General features: G+C 56.4%; 1 protein-coding gene across 2 annotated transcripts in view; it reads right to left on the reverse strand.

Moving 5' to 3' along the window:
- Positions 1-17704, reverse strand: part of SMPD3 (sphingomyelin phosphodiesterase 3) — an 83447-nt gene that overhangs the window by 3020 nt on the left and 62723 nt on the right. The window contains exons 3-9 of one of the 2 annotated variants that reach the window (XM_045443279.1): positions 15955-16058; positions 9448-10980; positions 4545-4620; positions 4248-4403; positions 2638-2727; positions 2301-2364; positions 213-375 (exon numbers count right to left, since the gene is read on the reverse strand). In XM_045443279.1, coding sequence (XP_045299235.1) covers positions 213-375; positions 2301-2364; positions 2638-2727; positions 4248-4403; positions 4545-4620; positions 9448-10761 — 1863 coding nt within the window. In that variant the 5' untranslated portion in view covers positions 10762-10980; positions 15955-16058. The remainder of the gene's footprint in view (positions 1-212; positions 376-2300; positions 2365-2637; positions 2728-4247; positions 4404-4544; positions 4621-9447; positions 10981-15954; positions 16059-17704) is intronic. The other variant, XM_045443278.1, reaches the window with a different exon arrangement.

Here is a 17704-nt window from a genome sequence, read left to right on the forward strand (position 1 = left end):
GGGGCCTGGAGGGCAGGGGTGGGGCTTCTGGGCAGAGGTGGGGGCTGGGTCTAGCCAGGATCTTCCCGGAGGCAGAGGAATGGGAGCATCCCATGGGCCCCAAGGACTCTGAGACTGACAGATCTCGTTTTCAGAGAAGAGCTCAGTGCTGCTGAGGGGTACAGGGCACGGGATCCCCTATCTATAGGCATTGCCTGGCCCACTCGACTCACAGCCTTCCAGTCCGGGCACAGCCCCTCCTCTGCGTACAGCATGTAGTCGATGCGTCTGCCATTGCCCTTCAGCAGGTCCTTGCGTCCCTTCTGGCCTGCCCCGGGGCTCTTGCTGGTGGGGAAAGCCAGGTACTCCCTGCGGCCTTCCTCGGTCTCCAAGACCCTGCTCAACAGACAGGAAGGACAGGAAGCAAGGTGAGCCCCTGCGCCATTCTCCAGACCCCAGATCCTGAGTGTGGAACCATGTTCTAGTCCCTAAGTGGGAGAGATGCAGGTCAGACCAAACCCTGTGTTTAAGATCTATTTTCCCTGGGGACCCAAAAAAAGGGGACTAGGGTGGCGGGAAACCCAGTCTGACCCTGTGAGTTCCTGACTGAGCCATGCCACTCCAGAGTCTGTCCATGTCCACCTTGGGCTTGGCTGTGGCTGAAGTTTGGACATAGTACTGCCCAGAGCCTGGGATGCCGAGTTGGGAACAGAAGTGCTCACCCCTCTCTGCACACAGGGCTTTGCTTAGAGCCAGTGGTGGGGGGTGGGGGTGGGGTGGGAAAGGGTCTTTGCAGTGAACCTCAGGGACCCTTCTCTCCTATAGGTCCTCAGAACCACCCACCCCCACCCTCCGTGACCGTTGTTTCAAGTCAGCAGGGGTGAGGGAGCCAGGAGAGCACCCAGGCCCTATTCTGGGCCTGGACTCTTGTGTTGGTTTCTCTCTGAGCAGCTGTGCCACCAAACCCCTGAGCTTTCCTCTGACACAAGGATGATTGATTGCTGTGGGCCCCAAGACATTTGGGGGACCAGGAATGCTAAGAAAGGAACAATTTGGGGGGCACCTGTCTGGCTCAGTAGGAAAAGCATGTGACTCTTGAAGTCATAAGCTTGAGCCCCATGTTGGGTGTAGAAATTACGTTAAAAAAAAAAAATGTGGGATGTGGTTGCCATACCATTTCTTACAGGAAGAAAACTGATGTGGGTACTTAAATGTGGGTCAGGGTTCTCTACAGGATGTGCAAGGGACTCAGGTTGGGTGTTAACACCCTGAATCCAGGCCTTTTGACTTCCTGTCTGCTGTTCCCTTCCTGCCAGGTTTCCTTTGGAGCCTGAGCACTGGTTGGGGACAGCCTTCACGGGGACTTGCAGAGGCCAATGGACACTGAACAAATGGAAGGGGCGCCTGGACAGGCACAGCCAGCAAACGTGGGTTTCTACAAGGCCTTTATCAGCCCTGAGATAAATACACTAATGACATGCAGAGCATCACTACATCTCAGAAATATAATCCATTACTGTCCTTGGCCTTTGGTAATTAATTCCAGCATCAATGATCTAAGAGTTACTGATAGTCATTTTTTAATCATCTCATAAAAAGATAATTTTCTCGGCATAGGATGATGTTTCAAATTTAGTCTATAATCTAATTAATTGGCTTAAATTAGCTGTGAGGAGCCATTGCCATGGCTTTGTGCAGTCTCGGGCTGTGAGTTACAAATTGGTTCTGCTGCTGGCCTCTCAGATGGGCCCTGTATGGAATTCTCATCAGGTTCAAGTATGAAGCTTGGCTGCAGTGGAACCGTTTCTGCTTTGAAAATGACTACTTAGTGTTAGCTCTGCTCGCGTTTTTATTTGCCTGATTGGTGGCTACCAGCTGCTGGGCTCCCTGCAATGGACGCCACTCCATGGCTCTTGTGCAACGGTCTCAGCAGCCCTTGGCCTCACCCTGAGAGATTCTGTCCCTCTCCCTGTGCCCAGAAGGGCCTTGAAGCAGGCTATGGCTCAGGGCTGGCCAAGCTCTTGTAAAATGAGCCCGGACTCTGGTGCTGATGTAGGAAGTGCCACCTCTAGAGCCTCCTCCTGGTTGAAGGCTTCTCCTCAGTCAGGCCAGTCCCTGGGGCATGAAGGTGGCCTGGTCTCTGCCCAACCCCAGCTTTAGTCCTTGAGGCTTTCACAGGCTTCCTTCCCATGGAACTGCATTCTCTAGTCTGCCCTGCACAGCCCATCTCTCCACACCAGAGTCAGTGCTCAGTGTTCATCCCAGCCCTGGGATCCATCCACCCCTGCACAACTGCAGTGGCATGGGTGCTGGCTGCTTACTTTTGCAGGTTGTCAGGGGTGCACACGTCCTCATCGTAGAGGTTATCTGTGTCTAGCATGGTACCTAGGAACAAGGAGGCAAGAGTGGTCACTGTGAACAGGGCCCAGCCAGCCTCTAGGAGGGCTGCCTCTGGGGGGCAGGAGGCATGGGTGAGGGCTTCTACCCCTGCCCCTTGCAGAGTGGTCTTGGGGATAGGTCCTGAAATGTCTCTGGGAAGCCTGTGGGGAGCCCAGCTTTGGTTCAGTGTCAGGTCTCAGCAGGGTGGGCTCAGGCCTTGCAGTGCCCCTCCGCCATTCCCCCTCAGGGCCCCCATCCCTGTGCCCAGCCCCAGCTCACCGATGGCCCAGGACTTCTCCTCTCCAGGCCCCAGGCGGCAGGGGTCCTTGTAGTGTGTAAACAGGGAGTGCTGCTGCTCCAGCTTGTCATCTGTGCATGAAGGGAGAAAGGGAATGCTGTAAGGCTCAGGGTGTCTGTCCTGGAGGGCTGCCTGCCTTGGGTTCTAGTCAGTAACTCAGGTAACTGCCTCTGGGTGGGGTCTCCTTTGTCACTGGTTTTCTGTGTCCTTGAGAATGCCCCAGCCCCACCCCCAGTGGGGGTGGGAGTGAGCTATCCTTCTGAGGACAGTGGTCATGGTGCCTCTTGGGCTCCAGGGGACAGTGATCTTGAGGTCTTCCCAGATCTGGTGGTAAAACCTGTGGGGGCTTGCTCATGCTGTCCTGGAAGGGACCCCTGCCCTTCACAGACTTGGGTGACCAGGTTGAATCAAGAGTGACCATATAGGACTTAGGAGAGGGAGGTGATCTGCCCTGAATTCCAGTTTGTCTTGCCAACTCATGGAGCCAGAGGGCCTTTCTGAGACCCCTTGGGAGGAAGGACAGGCACCAGTGGGGCCTGACTGGGTGAGACCCTCTCTGACAGCCTCTTCCTGTGTGTACCACATCCCCACCCTGACTCAGGAGGATCCCAGGAGCACCTAGCATTTGGAGCTGGTATCAGGAATGTGTCTTTGAGGGGACCACAGGGCTACCATTGAGGGGCTGTATGTTCCACGGTAGGCACTGGTCTCTCCACCCACCCTAGAGTTGCCACCAAGTGAGGGCACCACCCTGTGCTCCAGGTAGGACCTTTAGGTCTCCAGCCTTCACTGAGGGCTAAGCCTCAGCTCACAGACCCCATGTCACTCACTCATCTGTAGTTGGGTTGGGGCTGGCGTGGAAGGAGCCCAGGAGCCAGTGGCGGGCGGGGGGCGGGGAGTGGCGGTTCCTCACATCAGCTCCTTGGGCAAAGGGAAGCTCAGAGTTGCATAAACTCCCAGGAGTAAACTGAGATCAGCGTGATCACCAGATCAGTTATTTAAGTCAATTATTTAAAAGTTTACCCATGATGAATTTTTAGTCTTTTAGCCTAAGGGGTAAAGATATAATTGCCAGGGTTCAAATCCCAGTTCAACCACTTCCTGGCTGTGTGACCTGGGACTAGTTACTCAGCCTATCTGGGTCTCAGCTTCCTCTTCCACACCCTGTAGATTAATACTGTGCTCACTCTTTGGGTCATTATGAGATTTAAATGAAACAGCCGGCCCACAAACAGCTGTTAGAATTGTGCCTGGTGCAAAGCAGGAGATGAGTAACGACTTGGTGGGTAGTGTTAGCTAGCTTGCCCACAGTCTGAGTTTCAGAGGCCCCAAGCTTCTCCATCAGAAGTTCATTTTTAGGGCATCTCTTTGTCTCCAGCAAGGAGGCCTCTCAGCTTTCTAGGCAGAGCGTGGGCTCTTCTCATTTTAGGATTTCTAGGGGCCACAGAAATCAGAGTCTTGCTAATATCCCACCCACATGCTCACAAGCAGCAGGAAGTTCTTCAAGCTGTGGAGCCCAATCCTTTCCAGTGTGACTGGAGCCCATGCCTTCCCCAGTAGCCCACCCAACTGGGGAGGACCACCACCTCACCAGAGGAGCAGTTGTCAAAGTTAAAATCTCCACAGACAACATCAAATGCCACCAGCTCCTCGGGGTTGGCTGTGCTGGACGAGGAGGTAGATTTTCGGAAATCAGCCAGCCAGTCCTGAAGCAGGTCCAGCTGCTCACAACGGATGGCACTGTCCTCTGTGGGGCAGAGCCATAGAGACCAGATGGCAGAGCTGCAGTTAGACCCCAGCCACGCCCCGGCACCAATCCCAGCCCGCGGCGGGCAGATTGCCCCCCGCCCCCCACCCCCGCCCTGGAAATCGGGCCGCCAGACCCTACCTGGCAGGGCATGCAGGTGTGTGCAGGAGATGTACCCGACGATTCTTTGGTCCTGAGGTGTGCTTCCCACCTGCACCTGTTGGGGAGGAGGCGAGGTGTTGATGATGAAGCCTACGAGTCATGACTGCTCTAAGTATGAGCCCATCTCTGTCAGCTCCTGCTAGACTTGGGCCCAGATAGGAACAGCACATGTCATGCTTATAGGAACTTCTCGTCCAGGGTGGGAGGCAGATGTTTAAAGAAATACCAGCCTGTGGCATGATGAGTGCCACTAGCAATTCATGCAAGGCTTTACAGGAAGAAAAATGCAGAAATCACTGCTGATTTCCTCCCTAAACCCCCACCATCTCCTGGTGACCAGAGTGTCCACATTGATGACCCTCATGTGCCAGCCCCTCATTTCCTTGTCCACTCCTGTCTGGTGGCTCTTTCCCCTGATCCCACTGCCCTGGAGCCCATCCCTCCAAAATCCAAGCTGGTCTCCCCTCTGGGATGCAGCCTAGCAGGTAGAGGCTCCCACCCATCCCTTCAACGTGAGTGGACCCTGCCCTCCACTCTCCCCAGTCTCTCTCTGCCCTGTGACTTCATGAGAAGCCACTTTATCTGCTTTTTGGCAGTGGTTTCTGTTGGTCCCCTGATCTGGGATGACAAGTGTGGGCTATGTCTCTATGGCACCTGTGACATGGGCTTGCCCCAGGTGTCCCATAGCCTCTATCCAGAGCCCAGCCCTCCTTCCTCCACAGCGGCCTCTCCAGGCCTTCATGCTGCACTCTCCCCAGACCTAGTCCTTGCCTCCTGCTCACCTCCTTCACTGGAGATAGAGTCCTCAGGGGGTGAAGTGGGGCCAGGGGCTCCTCTGTGACTCCCTGCCCAAGTGCAGATGTCCCTGGTGGGCTTTCTCTACAGGCTGGCATAATGACATCACAGACAACCCGAAACAGCTCCCAGTGGTGACACTGATACAAGCCTGAGCCCTTGTCAGGGCTGTGGCTGTGGAGGTAAGGAAGGGGTGGCTGCCCAGCCAGCTGCTCTCCCAGGCCCTCTGTCCATGGCAAGTGGCAGGAGGCTGCAATAGGAGATTACCCCTTCCCCCTCCAGGCATGCTCCCTTGGGTAATCTGTGGGTGCCTTTCCCCAGAGGCCTCTGGTTGGTTCCTCCTCTTTCTTTCTGGGCTCTCCCCCTACCTAGGCCTCAGCAGTATTTCCCAAACTTCTTTAATCCATTCCAGAATTGGTTTTGTATGAAGAAGAGATCCTGGACCCTGGGAACTCTCCAGGGAAGGTGACCGTAGAGGCCTGTTCTTGGCTACGAGGCAGACATCTGCCTGAACATGACCTTGCCCATCCTCCAGCTAAGAGAGGCTTGGACTCACGGCTGCAACCACCGCCACATCACAGGCCCTCCACTCAGAGAGCCTGGGCAGGCTTCCATCTTTCTTTTCGCTGCCAAAGTCAGGTTGGCATTATTCTCCTCCATATGGGTTTTCACATCATTAAGCATCCTTAGCTTCCTACAGCTCTTCATCTCCTTTCCCAGCCTGGATGGATGCACATCTCTCCTTTCCCAGCTCTTGGGGGGGATGAACATCTGGTTACTTGATAATGGGCTGTACAGCCTGAATTTGGGGCTGTTTATAAACTCCTATGTCCACCATTCACTTCTTGCCCACATTCCAGACCCAAACCTCAGCCTTTAGTACCACCACCCTGGAATGTCTTGGGAAATCACATACCACTGAGGCACTGTGTTGCAAAAACACAACACAGTTTTAAAGCCACAGTGCCTCCAAAGGCCACACGATGGCGCTCTTGCCCCCTGTGTTCCCCAGGCAGTGAATGTTCCCCCTCAATAATAATAATAATAATAATAATAATAATAATAATAATATGCTATGAGCACTAGTGGTGCTTCCTGGACACTGCCCCCCTAGGGCCTTACAACAATTACGAAGGTTAAAGTAAAATTATACCAGAATTGGCTTGGGGGTCACAAGGCTCAGATGGGGGAGGCAAGTTCTTGTCAGATGTTTGCTGCCCTGCGCCCAGCTCTTCACCCTACTCTCTGCTGCTTTCTCAACTCCTGGTGACTTGGCAGGCTTTTCACCCATTTGATGGTCTTAGTGTGCCAACCCGTCACTCACTCTGCACTTGGTGTCACTTGCCTGTGCTGAGATGTGGGGCAGGGACCGGGGAGGCCCTCCCCTGAGGAGACTGGCCCCTGAGGGAGGGAAGACACAGCAGCGAGGCTATGGCTGCCCCTCCCTCAGCCCCTTCCAGCCCCTCACGCTCTCCATCAGCCCCGTGAGCTGCCAACAGCCACTTTACTACGTGCTTGGATTGATTGATTCCAGTGTGAGTCCTCAGGAGTTGCAGAGGCTTGTGTTTCTCTTGCAAAAACAAATAATCACACCAAGAGATTGTGTCTTTTAGTCCTGGTGGGCAAAGACTGTCAATAGAGAAGGTGCCCAGAATCAGGCTCTCCCGCAAGGGGGGCAACAGCGATTCTAGTCCCTTTTCAGGGTATGACAGCAGCAGGAAAGCACACTTTCCTCAGGCATAGCCATGCCACAGAGTAAATGGGGGCGGGGGGGGTGGTGGTGGGAAGGGGATACAGATAGAGGGAGCCCTGGCTTCCACCTGCAGCCAAGGCCACAGCCATGGCTGCTATCTTTCTAGACCCTGGCCCCTTGGGGGATGGCCTGTCTCCTGAAACCTCCAGGCTGGAGAAGCAGGTCTGCTCTCATCAACAGACAGTTGGGTCTGCCACATAGGGAGCTCAGTCGGCCGGCTTTCATTTCTGTCTCACTAGAGAGACAGTAAGACAGCTGGGGACAAAGGCTGAGGGGCCTATGGCGGGAAATACGGCTTGTGCAGGCTGTGCTGAGGAAAGTGCCACACAGGTGGTGTGACCAACCCAGGGTGGGACCAGGACAAGAGGAGCCATTCGTGGAGGACCCTGGGGGTGTGGGGTGCTAGAGCAGAGGCCAGGGCAGGTGGAAGGGCCCCGCTATGAGATGGGCTTCTCCCCGAGGCAGCAGAAAGTAGGCACCAGGAGTCAGATCTGGGACAGGAGGAGGATGGGATTGGAAGGGGAAGGAAAAGCAGAGGAATGGTGGCCTGGGCCTTGGAGGTGCAGCTGAGGATGTGGGATGGACCCGGATGTATTTAGAAAGTGAAACTAGAAGTCTGGATGGACTCCTAATGGAAATTAGGAAATGGAAGTGAAATTAAGAGCCTGGATGGGCTCAGGTCATAGGGAAGAGTAAAGGTCGGGATGGTGGAACCTGGCCGATGGAGATGGGCATATGATAAGTGAAAGAGACTGTGTCCAGGAGGGCAGCCGGACACAGAGTTGGGGGCTCTGGGGAGAGATCTGGGCTGGGACAAGCCTGAGAGCCCTCAGCAAATATGGAAATGGAGTCTGTGGACTGACTTCCCAGGGGCAGGTGCGTGGGGCTGGCCATGGTGTCCACTTGGAAATGAAGAGGTCTAGCCAAGTGGGGTCACCCTGCTGTGGGGGCTGCCAACCCTCACTCAGGCTGAGAGCTGGGAGGAAGGCAGCAGGCCCTGCCAGGTGCTGCCAGATCTGTGAGGTGAGAGAGAAGTTGCAAACTGGGTTTTATTGGAATAATCTTGATTTTTCAGTGCTGGCCAACACAGGAAACTTTTTAATGGTGTGGACCAAGTCAAACATATCTGCAGACCAGTTTTAGGCTAAGGAGCAGAGGGAGCAGTTAAAGGCTGGGCAGGTGACCAAGAGTCTGGAAGGAACGGCCAGAGAGGTAAGAAGAAAGCCTGTAGCAGAGGGACTGTCCTAAGGAGACTGTTGTGACCTTGGTGGGCGTGGTGGTCAGGGTGCAATACCAAGGAGGGAGATGAGGTTGTGTGGGCTGGGGGCAGCACCAAGGGGGTCCCTAGCCTCTGAACCATCTGTGGTAGGGGGTGGGAGGGAGATGCTCTCCTCCTGAGAGCTTGACAACATTTCCCCTCCTTCCCCAAAAAGTCACTCCGGCTGCTGAGACAAAAATATATCCAAGGAACAGAACACTGATGAACCACATGCCAAAATGGGGTGGTAAAAGGAGTTCATTCAATTTTCTCTGTGAATGGAGAGTCAAGGACCCCCATGTCTGGGCCTGAAGAGCCACACAAGAACCACTGGAGTGGGGCCTGGGGCCTGTGCTGTATCAACTGGCCTAATGTTCCTTCTGAAAAGTCTGGAAGCACCAACAGTGGCTTTTGCATAGGGAACAAAAAGTCAGCACTCAGAGTGTGTCAGGCTCAGTAGAAGATAAGGGGTAATGACCAAATTACCATGGTCTAAAAACTCCTCCAATTGCATCCAAATTAGCAGAAATAATTATGATTCACTTTAATTAGTGACTATGGAAGCGAAGTCTTGGGCTGGTGGGCAGGGTGCCTGGCATGGCAGCTGTGTGACAGCCAGGAGGGAGGGTGCACCGGGCCAGTGAGGCTGCAGGCCTAAGCGAGCAGGCATTTGCCCCTTAATGGAAAGGGGCCCCTGCCTCCCCCTTCTTCCCTTTATCACTGCCATCACTGCCAGCCACCTTCACCACCAACCCACAAGACCCCTCAGGCCTCAAGCTCACTCCCCACCCTATGACTGAGCACTAGGTCGCCCCCACTTTACAGATGGGGAGAGGGCTCAGAGATCTGAGGAGCTTGCCCAAGAGGATCCAGTCAGGTCTGTCTGTGCCTTGACCTTCGGCCCTTGTCCCTGCATCCTTATTCTCCTTGTCCCTGAGCTGGGTGCCCACCCATTTGGCTCCACGAAAGGCCTCGCCTACCCCCAGCCCCCAGGAGGAACCCCCGGCTGCAGCCCACCTCCGGTGGCTCTGTGACGGGCTGATGTGTGGCCACTCTGCAGAGCCACAGCCTCCTACCTTGAGAAACAGCGCTCCTTTTGAGGCCAGGCCATCGGAGCCACGCCCGTTGGGGTAACAGTGATAGGCCACGTCCATGATGGGGTAGCGGCTGGCAAAGAAGAGGCCACTGTTGAGACACTTGAAGCTGCAGCAGCCTTGGCAGCCGTAGACCCCGACGTCGTACAGAATGTACTCGAAGTAGCCGTGCAGCTGGGCTTTCAACTTGGCGGCTGCCCGCTTGTCAAACACCTCCTGCAGGCACAGGAAGTCCAGGTTGGCGGGGAAGAAAGCGGAGACCTCGTGGTCAAAGGCCTCGTCTGGGTGGCGCCTCTTGCGCGCGGCGGCCTTCTTCACCCCAGAGGCCTTGTAGGGGAGCTTGCTGTTGGTGGCGCCTGGCTCCCCGCTGCTGCCGTCCCGCGCCTTCACCAGGGACTCCCTGGAGGCCGAGGGGCTGCCCAGGCTCCCCGAGTCCCCATCCCGCTGACTGTGGTTGGGCGTCTGGCCCCGCGAGCCCCCACCGGCCCCGTTCCTGGCCTGGCCCCCAGAGGCGGAGTCATCAGCTTCAGGGGGCCGGCCCCCGTCCTCGCCTCCGATGCGCACAATGCAGGCGTCCTCAAGGCTACCGCCTTCGGCCGGGTCCCCGGAAGCCGGGCCGTTAGCAGCCTCGTCACTGGAGTGATGCCCGCTGTCACCCTTGTATTCCACAGAGGCCGTCCTCTTAATGCTCCCAGGGACGGCCCGGGCCACGCCATCACTGCCCTGCGGTGACACCAGGCTGCTAAAGCTGGCCGCGCTGATGGAGGTGTTGGTGGGCGAATCGATGTAGATTTTGATCTGGGGCCGGCTGGCCCCATTGCGGATTCTCTGCCCGATCTCTTTGGCTCGTGCTTGGGTGTTAAAAACATTGTTGAGCCTGGCCAGCGAGTCAGGGAGGAGGCAGAGGTTGGCAGTGGCGAAGCAGAAGCTTTTGCCAGGACCTGTACCCTTCCATTCACTGAGCAGGGCCGCCCCACCGGCCGGGCCCTTGTCCTCCAGCCGGGAGTAGATGTAGGGTCGGCGGGCAGACTGCAGTGGGGACCAGAGGAGGAACCCAACAAAGGCGAAGGGCAGCGAGGCGACCAGGAGGGCCAGGTAGACGGGCGCGAAGAGCAGGGTGCAAAGCAGCTGGAGGTAGCACGGGTCATCTGCCCGCTGGCGCTTCTGGCAGGCAATGGGTATGAAGGAGGCCACGAGCCGGTCCAGCAGCCAGTAGCATGGGAAGATGAGGGCCCAGGACACGGCGTGCAGGGCGGACAGACAGCTATTGGGAAAGGGGGCCGTGTACAAAACCATCGCAGCTCACTGGGCGCCGCAGCCGGCCCTACTACATGGTGTCTGTGGCGGCGCGGGCACTTTCCTGGGAGGGGTGGGTGAGCGGGGGGCGGGGGTCCGTTGGAGGAGGGGTCACCTCCTGGTGAGATGCGTCTCTGAGTGGTCAGTGGAGAGTGTTGGCCAACTGGTCATGGTTCACCTCAGTGGGCCATGCTGGGCCACCAAGGCCTGCTGGAGAACCTGCAAGACAGAAAGGAAGGGGGCTTTTATTCACCCTTAGGGAAGCAGGTCGAAAGCAGGGGCCACTGTCTCCCTTCACCCTGTCCCCTTCCTCCAACATGAGCAGGAGCATTCTGTTTGCCTGTGTGTGTTTGGTTTTCTTGGAGCAAACAGCTTGGTGACATGACCACCTTCAGCTGACCATCTTGATCTTGTGACTGCTTGAAAACTGACCCAGGATTTTGGAGGGGCCCAGCTTGATAGGCATTTGGGAGGCAGGCTGGGGATCCCAGAGGATGGCTGGACCTGACACTAGCCTGGAGCAGCCAGAAGCCCATCAGGAGCCAGGGGTGTGCTTGGAATGAGTGAGAGGTGACCCTGATTCAGAGGAGCCTCAAACACATCTGCTGCTCACGGAGTGTCCTTCAGGTCTCAACAGAGAGGGAGCAAACTGCAGAGAAAGGGGCCAGAGAGTCCTGGGGCAGAGGGCAGTGTGGCTGGCAGAGCCCTGAGAGGAGGGCCATCCCCACACCCAGGCTCTCACTGGGCCCCCGCCTACAGCATCAGACAGACCATTCTTGCGCTCCCACCCCTGGTGACCCCCAGCAGAAATCCCTCTCTGACCAGGACCCAGGTGCTGCCCTGGCCTAAACAACTTCTAGAATGATGGTCCCTGTGACTTTCGGAGAAGTGTCCTGGGGCTGCAAGGATCTGGCCCAAGCTTCTCCCCTAAGCCTGAGATGCAACCCCAGGGCCCAGCTGAGGCCCACAGCTGCAGAAATGAGTCCATCCCAGGTCCCTATCCCAGCCAGTGCATGAACCTCAGAACAGGCCCTGGGGTCCTGCCTAGGAGAGACTGCCAGGTGCAATCATCATGCTGAATGTAGAATCAATAAAGACCAGAGTCTGGAGTGTTTGCCCAGCTTCCGGGGACCTGTTGGTGATCATTCTGTGGTGAAGCTGGTATAAGCAAATCCAGAGTCTTTATTACCAGCTCTGTCAGGGAGTTCATTTCCCGCTCACTGTCTCACCAACCCAGTCCAGCTTCTGCCCTGGCACCAGCGGGTCTGTGCCCATGTTCCATCCATCCTGGCCTCACAGCCTGTCTTCCTGCTGCCTCCCTGGTCACCTCAGCCAGTACCTGGTGTCACCTGGGTCCTGCCTTCCCTCAGTCCGCACCTCCTCCCCAAGCTCTCCTGGAGCCCTTGTGCTGGTCCACGACTGCATCGCAGCTTCGCCCACTTTTTTGGCCTCCTATCCATTAGGCCACAGTGGCTGGGGCGACTCATTGTCTGATCCAACCATCCCTCAGATACCTCAAACCCTCTGAAAGTTTGAGCCTCACTTGGACCTTATTGGGCGTCTTGTCTCCTAGCCAGGCCTCCGTGTCTGCAGCCCCATCTCCCACTCAGTAGGATGTGGTTTCCTGCCCATGCCCTGCCCCTCACCTGACTCACCCCCTTTCTTCTAAGACTCAGCTCAGAAATCACCTCCTCAGAGAGGCCCTTTTGCCCCCTCTTGCCAGGTAGCTTAAGTATGTCCACTGGGGGCTCCTGTTCCCCTCATTCATGGCCTGGTCTCTTCGTTTCTAGGTCATAAATGCTCATGGGACATGGCCACCTCCCCAGCAGACTGGGAGCTTCCTGAAAGAAGGGGCTGCCTTGAGGGCGTGGGGGGTCCTGGAGCTGCACCAGCAGGAGCTCAAGCAATGGGTGAGTGAATGGAGGTCAATCTGCTCTGCCTCCAGGCCTGAGGTGCAGGGTGGACGGGGTGCCGAGTTTCTGCCGTGTACCTGTCACCCAAGTGCACTCCTGTAACCACATCTCCAGGGCTGAGTTAACGGGGACGAGGTGCTTGTCCCAGACCAGAGCTTAATGTCTAAAGACGAATCTAAGCTGATGTCTGTGTCTGTGTCTCGTTCTGGAGAATATATTTCATGAGGATTTTACTTTCTTCAGAGGAAATCGTTTTGAAGCAAACGCCGGAAGGTTACAATTTGTAGAAGCAGGTGTGTCTACTCAGACCACAGCTGTTTGGCCAGGAGCCATGGGAAACAGCTCCTTTGCAGACAGCTCTGTGCTGCAACTTGGTTTAATCTGGGAAAGGCACGCCCTCCGCTTGTGGGCATTGGAATCATGGGGCTTTGTCTGGTGCTGAAGTAGCAAGGCCTCTCACTCAGATTCGGGCAATGAAGTTCACTGTCAAGGATGTTGGTGAGGCCAGAGGGCCAGCTACTGTGTCCCTTTCCCCTTCTTCATGGGACAGGGGTTGGGGAACCTGTTTCAGAGAGGATAGGAGGAGACCCTGATATCCTGTCCTGAAGCTCCAGACCAGACAGTGGCCTTCACCACTCCTCCACACCCAGCTCGAGCCCTGGTCTCCAAGGGCCAGGCTCTGTATGCGGGGTGTCCTAACCCCGATGGCCTTTCCTTTGGGGTTTGCTGATTCAGAGGTCCTTAACTTACGCCAGGCTCCTGGGCTGAGACCCTGAAACCAATTTTATGACAGTGGCTGAAACTGGAGGATTTGTGGCAGGCTTGCTGACCCTCTGTGCACACAATCTTTAACCCCCAGGAGAGTTGTGTCATCTCTGTGGCCCAGAGCTTGTGGCTTAGTACTTAGATTGGTGGCTGTCCAGAGTTCTCCCATACCTGCTATCTGACAGACTCGCCTGTTGTTTCTTTAAAATCCCAAAAATTTCACTTGAATTTAACCCGAAGCTGGGGCAACAGCCCACTGGCTCCCTTTGAGCCTGTGGGTTTGGCTGCCTTCAGCACAGTGTGCAGCACACAGCAATGCACGGTGCGGCCATCTTCAGACTGGCTGCAGTGAAAGCTGTAGGGGAGGCCCCAGAGCTGCCTGCACCAACTGGACCTAGAGGAGGTGGCAGGTCCTGTCCCTACAGGTGGGGAAGGTGGAATGGGGTCTCCCAAGTCTCCAGCAGCCACTGCATTTGGCACCAAGGTGCTGGGGGTAGGGGTCTAGGCCGGACTGCTGGGGACACTCAGATGTCACCCCCAAATGCATGGAGCAGGCCCACTCCCAAATCTCCTTAGCTCTTTCTTCCTCTTCTCTGTGGCCCGAGGTCACCAGCCCAGCCGACACCACCCTTACCTGAGCACCTACCGCACCCTGTCACCATCCTCCGTCTCAGGCCACAATGTGCATCGTCGTCGAAGGATCTTCCTAAACAATCTGACTAGATCCTCCCTTTGGCAGTCCCATGGCCTTGGAGGAGAAAGTCCAATCTCCCAGTCTCTGTCTAGGGGCCCTCTGTGCTTCTGCCCCTCTTTCCTTACCCAGCCCCACCCTGGAAGGGTCCCTAGCACCTCAGAGGTTGATGCAGCCCCACTTCGTCAAAGGGTTCCTGAGAGAAATTCCCAAACCTTCTGCTCTCCCTTGTGGCCCATCCCTAACACTGGCCAGGCAGGGTAGGGACCTGCCATCAGCTGTGACCGCACTATCAGTGGGAACTGGCTCCCTCTCCAGCTGCCCTGTGTCCACCTCACTTCTGCTGTGGCCACAGGAACACTTCTGGGCAAGTTCCTTCCCAGCCCTGCCTGCAGCGACAGTGAGCGGCCAGGCCTGATCTTTCTGGTTCCCCCAGGCTGGTCCCAAGAATGTTGTTGGTCTCAACGCAGGCATCAGTGGGTTTGAGGTGGCTGGCAGCCCAAGGGCCACCATGGCGTTCCTCTAAGATGTGGCAGATCCAAGCATCCTAGCTCTTCACGGCCACTGGGTCCCCCATTCGGGGCCCCTCCCCTGCCTCCTGTCCCTCAGTGCCCTGGACATAAGGAGCCCCCAGGTGCTGCCCAGCCACCCGCTCCTGCATGCAGTCCCTACATCTATGCACAGAAGCTGCTGAAGCAGTTGACACAAAAGGAATTGCCACGGATGGAGCCAGTTTCTAGAGCTGTGTGGTTAATTATTTTGTCTCAGTGAAATGAAAGGAGGGCAAACAAACAACAACACATTAATTAGTTTGATCTACACTTTCCCCATGAAAGAGGGGAGTAGAAGTTAAACGCCAGAGGCTGGGAACTTCTCAGAGAGCCCTAGAAGCCTTCGAGGGTGTGGGTGCCGAGGGGGATGCAGCAGGGCACCCAGCCTGTATCCCTGGGCCCTTTGTCTTGCCCACACCCCCTGGCGGGGCAGGACCTTGTGGGTGGCCCAGCCCAGGCTCAGTCTCCCAGTGAGGCATGCCTTCGTCACCTCCATGCCCCAGTTCTCTGCTTCCCTATTCTAGAACTGGCATCTTTGCCAAGCAAAGTCTACCATGGGCATTTCTGATCAGGGTGACAGGTTCCTCAAAGGCCACATGTGCTGAACTGTAGCCACTCAACCCCACACGCTGGATTGCTCTTTCAGGTTCCTATTTAAAGCAACAATCACTCCTGGGTTTCTCCCTTTTATAAGTCCTGGTGAGTGGATTCCAGGGTTGCTCAGGATGCCCCCTCCCCTGCCCCCATACCATGGTCTCCAGAGCTGGGCTTGAGTCCCAGATACCCTCAGTTCCTCATGGTCACTCCTGAGCCCTGGGGTCACTGTGGGGGGCTACCCGGTGCCCCAAGGGAGGGCTCTTGGGAGTCAACCTCTGTCCTACAAATGGAGACCTCAGACTTGCCCCCTCACTTCCAACTGCCCTGCTCAACACTCAGCTTGGGTTGGAGGGTCAGGCTCGCTGATCCTGTCTCGTTATCTATGGCATAGTGGTAGCAATATCTGCCTTCCAGGGCTAATCATGAGGATTAATCCTTCCCTACCTTCCCTCCTCTTCCTTGTAGAACCTCCCTGACCAGGTCAGGAGGGAGCCGCCTCCCCTGAAGCTGGCTCCTGTGTGTCCTGACTGCTCAGCCTGACCTGTGGATTCAGTGGATTTTGAAGATGGTACAAGCTGGTTCCGTGCACTGTGCTGGGGGCAGCCTGAGCCGCCCCCCCCCCGCCCCCCCCCCCCCCCCCCCCCAAATCCTCTGATCCTCTAAGCTCCTGACTGACCTGTGATGCTTTCAGATCCTCAGAGACCCATCTGCACTGTTTAGGCTGGAGCTGCTGGCCTTCACAAACGTGTTCCTCTCCCTACAGTGAGGACCGGATGGGACCTGATTGTGACAAGGAGACTGGGCTGCAGAACCAGGGCAGATGGAGGGAGCAGAGAGGTTTGCAGGCTGATCCAGCAAGGAGGGGAAGTTGCCTGGGGAGGTTTGGAGTCCAGATGGGAGAGAAAGAGGTGGTCACAGGCTGGCCACTCCTGGGCAGGCACGGGACATTGACAGAGAGAAGCTCTACATCAGGGTCCTGTGGGTTACTGGTATCTGTGGTGACCTGACCTGCAGATGCCTCAGCACAGGAAGGGAAGACTTGGACTGCTCAGAGGCCGAGCTAAGCCAAAGCTGCTCTCCCATACACCTCCCTGAGGAGTCGGGGACCAGCTGATCTGCTATCCCTTGGGGAGGGCAACTGCAGGAATAGGGCCTGGCCAGGCCTGTCCTGTTTGGTGTTGAAGATTGGGGGGAGGTTCCCAGCAGCTGCCCCAGGGAAGCTGCAATGGACGGGACCTCTGCAACAGGCACCAGGTGGCGCTGGCACCAGGGTAGCCACCCCACTTCCCACGTCCCTGGGAAATGGACCTGGCAGGCATGCTGGTACACAAGGCTTGCTGCACTGGGGCTCAGAGGGTCCCAGATGAAGGTTGACTTTGGACTTGAATTTTTCCTGCAGCAGGAAAGTAAGCAAGCCAGACCAGTCCTGCTGGCCAAGGCCAGCCCTGGCCCCTTCAAGGAAGCCTGAACTGTCTTGAGGGATCTCTGAGCTTTGGGGAACTTTGGGGGAAGTTGATGAGGGTTGGGAGTTGCCCCAGGCTGGGCGTAGGGTGGGACCTGTCCCTCCTTCATAACCCTTTGCTCTGGTCCTTATGCCTGCTGAGCCCTGTTTTCCCAGCAGCTGGGCTGGGAATCCTGGGGCAGAGGGACCTCCTCCTATCCTCTCTGTGTCCACAGGCTCATGTCTAAACAGGCATTGGGCCAAGCCCCAGGTTTCTGCAGGAAAGACCAAGAGGATCCCTCCAATCCAATTACTCATATGTGCCTGCATCCGCCGGTGGCGCCGAGATCGGGTCGGCCCATTTCTGCCTGGATGCCAGCCGCACAGGGGTTGGCATAGCAACATGAGCTCTGATCTGCTGAAACTTGGAGTCAATTCGTCACTGGGAGGACAGAAAGAAAGACTGAAGAGGACGCCTTTAAAAGTGATGCGGGTCAGACAAATCCAGGCTAATCCCTGAAATCCACAAAAATGGGGTCTGGCATTAACACGTGTGCCATAGCAGCGACTCCCAGTGACATGGTGTGCCAGGTAAATGCCCATTCACCCTTCTAGATCCAGAGTACCTGCCCCCTTCTTTCTGAAGCTCTCCCCAACTTCCCCATCCTGCCTATACCCTCTCTGCCCTACACACCCCCAGCTGGCCCTCTAACCAGGCACATGTCTGTTTGCACATCGGCCCCCCCCCCCCCCAGCAGCCTGAGAGCACCTGATGGAGTCTCTGGCACCAGCACAGACCCAAGTCCGAGCCTGCTCCACCTCTCTGGCAGTGGCAGACCTGCTTTTGTCTGTCCCCCTCCAATCCGAGGGGAGAGCAGTGAGCCACACTAAGTCAACCGGCACCACAGCCCCCTGATCCCAAGGTGAATGGTCATATGACCCACGCTCTCACGGGTGCTCTTACTGGACCTCTTAGGAAAGAGGC

Source organism: Leopardus geoffroyi, chromosome E2 (assembly GCF_018350155.1).
Source record: "Leopardus geoffroyi isolate Oge1 chromosome E2, O.geoffroyi_Oge1_pat1.0, whole genome shotgun sequence".
Lineage (NCBI taxonomy): Eukaryota > Metazoa > Chordata > Mammalia > Carnivora > Felidae > Leopardus > Leopardus geoffroyi.